A 6,434-nucleotide genomic window follows, 5' to 3' on the forward strand; every position below is an offset into this window, starting at 1 on the left:
CTGAATTCCTGATAGAAATATGGCAGAATCAGATTTCAACTCGCCAACACAAGTCGCTTTGGTCAGTCGAGACATTAAGCTGTGCCATAAAGATGCCAAGAATGGGAAACTCAGCATTGGTCATCTGTGGCGATATGATAAGAGACTACAACTTCTCTTCCTTTGGCACTGGTGTCCATTTCCTGTATCAAAATACAGTAAGGAACTCATCTCTAGAAAGCAAACAGAGCTATTATTGAAACTGTCCCAGACAATCAAGTGGTCATTCTGGATTACTGCTTTAGACACACCACACATTGCCCAGGGTGTGAATTACAACCATTTTGGCTCGAATTCACAAACTAGGGATCATAAATATACAGTGACACGCTGTACTAATACAAACGCAAATTAAAATATATCCTGCATAAACTGACTTTAAATATATGAGAGATTATTCAAACTCTTATGTCAATAACAAGTCATTTTTTAAAATATATATCAATACTTTCATCCAGCAAGTATGCATTAAACTGAACAACTGATCAGTGATGGTAAAGACATTTATGATGCTACAAAAGATTTCTATTTCAAATAAATGCTGTTCTTTTGAACCTTGTATTTATTAAAGAATGCATCACTGTTTCCACAAAAATATTAAGAAACAACTGTTTTATGCTTTGTTTTGCTAATAACAATAATTTAAAAATGTATTAAAACAGAAAACTGTTAAATTGTTGTAATATTTTACAATATTACTGTATCTTTGTTCAAATAAATGCATTCTTGATAAGCATAAGAGCCATTTATTTTAAATAAATAAATTTTTATCCAGCAAGGACATGGTAATTTATAATGTTACAGAAAATTTCTATTTCAAGTAAATACTGTTCTTTTGAACTTTCTAGTCATCAAAGAATTTTGGGGGGAAAAATAGCACTGTTTCCACAAAAAATGTTAAGCAGCAACTGTTTTGAACATTGATAATAATAAGAAACAGTTTATTTATATTGTAATACTTTACAATGTTACTGTTTTTAGTGTATCTATGATCAAATAAATAGCCACCTAACCATTTAGAAACAGACTCACTTTAGTAACCGAATAGAAAATAATAAAGATATGTTGGCAAAATGTTACTGCAAGTTTTGAAAAGTCTAGTTGAAAAATAGAGTTACAAAGGAGGATGTCAGAAACATTGTCCATACTAGGCAACATTTGACTTCTGTAGTTCATATTTTTCAACTCCAACCCACAAACACTTGATCGAAACTGCACTTATGTAACTAAGTTCTAAGTATGAGATAAATTATTAGATGGATGCATGTTAGTGGTGAATTAAAACAAGTTTTATCCCACCAACATCAGTTTTTCAGCTCTGTATTAAAATCTTTACGACTCTATTGGGACCCAATCGGAAGACACTGAGCTCTTTTTGCACATTACATCAACAGCCGCCCATCAAAGACATAGTCAGAAGGTCTGAAGTTCACATGTGAACTTCTCCTCATCTCCCTCCAGTCTTGCATCTCTCATCTCCTTGTCGAACACTAATCCTTTTGATTCAAATCTGCCGTCCCTCATACATACAAGGAATTCAGATGTGGAAGCTGGTTTGTATTACTGTCAGTTGGTCTTCTGGCCTTGCCAAAGCGTCAAAGATAACGACTCACTCACTCCTTTACGAGCCTGTCAGAGTGCCAGATATGAGTGTTTGGTATTCCTGGCATGGAATGTCAAGTAGAACCAACACATCTTCCCAAAACAATATAGTTAGCTGAACAGCACTTGATTTAAAATGAACTACCTGCAGTTACGCTTTATGTTTCTATATACATTTTACTCTTCATGTGGCACATTAAATTACTACACAGTATAAAATGCGTTGTCAATGAATATAACGTATTTTTATATTTAAATGAACTTATTTTAATCAAGAAAAAAACCTGAATAAATTAAACCAACCAGATTTTTAAAAAACAAGTAATAAAATTAAATAAACTTGATTTTATAATGTGTTTGTTTTTGCTTATTTTCTTGTTTTACCTTTTATCTGATACAGCATGAACTAAACATTTTGGTAACACTTTAGAATAGATTATTCACTTATTCACTATTAACTACGACATTTCCCTCAATAAATTCCTAATTTGCTGCTTATTAATAGTTAGTAAGGTAGTTGGTAAGGTTAGGTATTGGGTAGGATTAGGGATGTAGAATAAGGTCATGTAGAATAAGGCATTAATATGTGTTTAATTACTACTAATAAATGGTTAATATTCTAGTAATATGCATGCTAATAAGCAACTAGTTAAGAGACCCTAAAATATAGTGTTACCAACATTTTGAAACTTTTTTCATAATCAAAACAAGTGTATTATAGGAGCCCATGCACAGTTAGCAATATTTGGTCAGGTAATGTAAAAATATGTCTCATGAAACAGTTAACTAGATTCATTTGATTAGAGGACAGCGTGACCAAAACTGACCTACGATCTCACTTTTTGCCAAAGTTTGTCAGACATGTTGCAGGACCACCAGTCTGCATTTGTTTGTCCACCAGTTGCATTTGAACAATAGATAAAAGGTACTAGACATAGTAATGTGCCATCCTGAGCGGGGAGCGGCCTTCATTTGTATCTCCATGTTTAATTAGAGGAGTCTGAGTATGATAGGGCACAATGGTGGCTTTGTGGCCCGACTGAGGCAGGGAGGCTGCCAGACAGAATTAAGATGTGGCCCACCGCCAACGCGGCTCCATGTGCTCGCAGTCCACTGAGGGAGGCCAAAAACAAAGCCGCCACCATCCCGCTTCAAATGAGCCCTGCCAGTGTACTCCTCCATAGCCACCCTGATAAACTCATTGATAGCCGGAGAAAGACAATGCAACCCTGGCCAAATGCTTGCAACCCAATCCTGCATTCACATCACTGCTGAAGTAAAAAGCACAGAGGGCCAAAGAGAGTTAACCCTAATAGAAAATCAACCAACACAATTAGAGCAAAGAAGCAGTCGACCGCCGTGTTCGGGCACAGTAGAGAAATGAAAGGTATGTGATGGTATGCGAGCTGAGGCAACCTGTTTGCTCTTGATTTTCCAATGGTGCAATGCTACCAATTATGAAAACATCCAGTCCAATTACACTCTACTGCCATCTGTCCTTCTAATGTAAATCACAGAGAGTGAATGGGCATTCAAAATAGGACAAAACACCCAAGCAGGGGCTGGGTGCGCAAGAGGGGGCCTCAGGCATTCTGGGAAGCCTCAAACAGATTAGTCACACAGAATTAATCTAGACTGGAGAACAATGGTTGCCGAGCTTCTGGCAAACCCCAGCTGTCGTTCCATAAAAGAAAAGTGAAATAAGATTTAGGGCTCCGAGTGTCTCCGAGACTTGGGCAGGAGAAGTGGCCCGTACTCACGACCAGCCGGAGGGGGGGTGATGCCCTAGACCCTCTTCATCAGAGGTTGTGTATGTCGTTCATTAGCTGGGTCCATGTTCTTCAAGGAGAGAAGCACACTTTGCTTTTCTTTAAAAGGTTGCGATTCAAATTGATCGCTTGTGTTCTGGTATACATCAGTTTTTTAACGCATTGCTGAAAATTTGAAACTTTTGGAACCGGATCACAATGAAATTTCATGTCAGTGATGTGTGCAATTCTGAAACAATGTATTAAATTCCTCCAGGGAATTGATGTGGTTCAGAAACTGCAATTTTATGCAATTGAGTTCAATTACTTACTTGCATTCTCCCCTCCCGTCTGCAGTAGGTTCACATGTACCACCATTTTGGCATTTTTCGGAGCATTCCAGGCCTGCAAACATAGAAACAGGGTTATAAATATACTGCCAAAGGTGGTATCATCCTTCATTTTTAAATATTATTAATAATATATTTATTTTCACATTCTTAAATTTTCAATTTGGTTCCAAACTATGCAAAAGTTGGGCAAAAACCAAAAAGAAAGTGTGATTCCTAACACCTTAAAGTGATGTTTGTGGACAGAGGGACTTGACAGCACACTGCTGTGAGCATTCTTCATTCTGCAGCTGTACTGGGGAATGTCTTATGGCAAGCTGTTTTAACATTTATTCTTTAAAACCAATTAATATCTGTTAATCCATTACTTTTACTTATTGTCTATACTAGTACTTGTATTTAATTACAAGTAAGCAATCCAAAGTGACTAGTATCTTTTTTCACTAATACCTATTCATTATATGCTAGTATATCTTCCTATAGCAACTGTCTATTTAATTGGCCACTATAACTATTTCTTATCTTATTAGTTAATTCGTTTTTTATGTGTCACATACAATGCCTAATCAGGACTTACTATAAAGAGTTTAAAAAAAAATACTAGTAATAACTTGGAATATACTAATTCTAATAAATAGATTTAATTAGTACAAGGGAAACGTCAATATATACTGCTACTTGAATAGATACTGGAATAAAATATGTAGCTACCAGAAACCGTTGGAATGCATACTAGTCAGAAGTGAATAGTTGTGAGTAAACATGAAATGAACAAAATGTTACTTGTCACTATGTGGTAAATGACTAAAAGCAACTGAATATGTATTAATAGCCTATGTAATGAACAGGGTAGTCTACTTGTGAGACACTGTTACCTATCAGTAGTAACTAAAGAAATTACAAAAGACACTACTTAATTAGATTAACATTACTTAAAAATAAGCAGGCTACTAATAACGTAAAAATAGATAACAGCTGCAAGCAATACAAACGGCTTGCCATAATGTACACTGGGTAGCATCTAAATGCAAAAGTGTTGAAACGTCAGTCAAACTGCGCTAGAGCAATTAGGCTATTTGCCTCTATTGAACCCGCCATGTGGTGTAACTGATTCAAAAACACGTTTGGATGCGTTCAAATCTGTCTCATCACGAGCGACTTACCAGACGTAACTAACTTTTAATGTAGCCTACTAAAAAGTTGGATATGTATATTTTTCGTTAGAGTAAAACTAGCGACAAGTTAGCAGTGTTTGTCCAACAAAGTTTTGATAGATAGCCTACTTCGTAATACCATTACAGGTACTAACAAAGGTAAAGTTCAGTCTATAGAATATCAAACGATTTATCATGTCTGCTCTTTATGCCGGTCTGAAACTAGTGAAAAGGCTGAGTACTGACTTCAGTGCGCAACAAGTGACTATACTTCTCGGACAAGGTCTTTAATTTTGCAATAAATGTAAGTAATAAACTTAGACTATTTATTAAAAATAATGGTAATCATAATGTTTGAGTAGAAATTGCAACTGTCGGCTAATGAAGAAAACATCTTACAATGAAACGTACCTTGCGTCAAAGTAGAGAGTGATATCAGAAGAATTAGTTTCACGAGGAAAAGATGCATTCCTTCTTATGGATAGTTGTGGGATTCCACGCAGGATTAACATATATCCAACATTGGTCTGTTCAAGAAAAGGAAATGAATCACGTAAGTATAAAAAATAGATCCAAAAACAGCACTTGTGGCTTGTGCTCGCGAACTCCGGTGCTGCTCGTGCAGTCTCAGCTGAGTGAATGAGAGAGATCATGTATTCAAAGCTTCATTCTCCTGCTCTCATCCAGACTCCTTCCGCCACACCACTTCACGAGCTGTAGCCCTGGCTATTCATTTACTTGACAAACTTTCTGAAACTGCAGTGGGAAAAACACGCCCTCCCTTTAAACTCGGTTGGGGATTTCAAAACATGTAAGCGGGAAAATCTCAGAACCAAATTACTCAATGCTGTTTAAACTATTTCAGTCATTATCGAAAGATAACGCATGACATACATAGCCTATCGAGTTTTATATGGATCTTGATTTAAAGCCTACACTGTAAACTTTCAAGCTGCTTCAACTGATTATTATTTAGTAACTAGTTCCACAGAAATGTTATGTTCAGTCAATTGCTCTCTTAAGTGAATTGTTATTTTGTAACCTTTACTGAACTAGTTTTATAGTCCATTGGTCAAACATTTAGAAAACTACAGCAAGTTATGTCAATTAAAATTGAACCATTTACTCCATGTGTCTTATATGTTACCTCAACTAAAATTTATTATTTGGGCATAATAAGAAATTGCTGTGGAACTAGTTATTACATTTTATATATTTTTATAGTTTAACAAAATTATTAAAAATGATTAACTGGTGTCTTTCAATCACTATAAACACACACATTACAACACATAGGCCTAATAGGCTTTATTTAATAACCGTCTTCACTTATAACATTTTTATAACAAAATAAAAATTTAAAATTAACTTGACAAGATGGCGCTGCTGTTTCTCCCGCGAAGTCACTCAGGCTCGTGCATGTGCGGAATGATCTCAGTATTAGTTTAATCAAACATTGATATTCTGAAATGTTGACTGGATTTGAAAATAACCCTTCATTTATTGTTTTTAAAATATATTTGTGCAGACTTAATATAATT

General features: G+C 35.6%; 1 protein-coding gene across 1 annotated transcript in view; it reads right to left on the minus strand.

Annotated features, from left to right (window-relative positions):
- The window catches only part of notch1b (notch receptor 1b), a 44,062-nt gene extending 38,471 nt beyond the window's left edge, over positions 1-5,591 (minus strand). Inside the window, exons 1-2 of the mRNA XM_058775374.1 lie at positions 5,305-5,591; positions 3,722-3,794 (exon numbers count right to left, since the gene is read on the minus strand). Coding sequence (XP_058631357.1) covers positions 3,722-3,794; positions 5,305-5,362 — 131 coding nt within the window. The 5' untranslated portion in view covers positions 5,363-5,591. The remainder of the gene's footprint in view (positions 1-3,721; positions 3,795-5,304) is intronic.
- Positions 5,592-6,434: the final 843 nt, after the last annotated feature.

The sequence above is a fragment of the Onychostoma macrolepis genome, chromosome 05 (genome assembly GCF_012432095.1).
Source record: "Onychostoma macrolepis isolate SWU-2019 chromosome 05, ASM1243209v1, whole genome shotgun sequence".
In the NCBI taxonomy this organism is placed as follows: domain Eukaryota; kingdom Metazoa; phylum Chordata; class Actinopteri; order Cypriniformes; family Cyprinidae; genus Onychostoma; species Onychostoma macrolepis.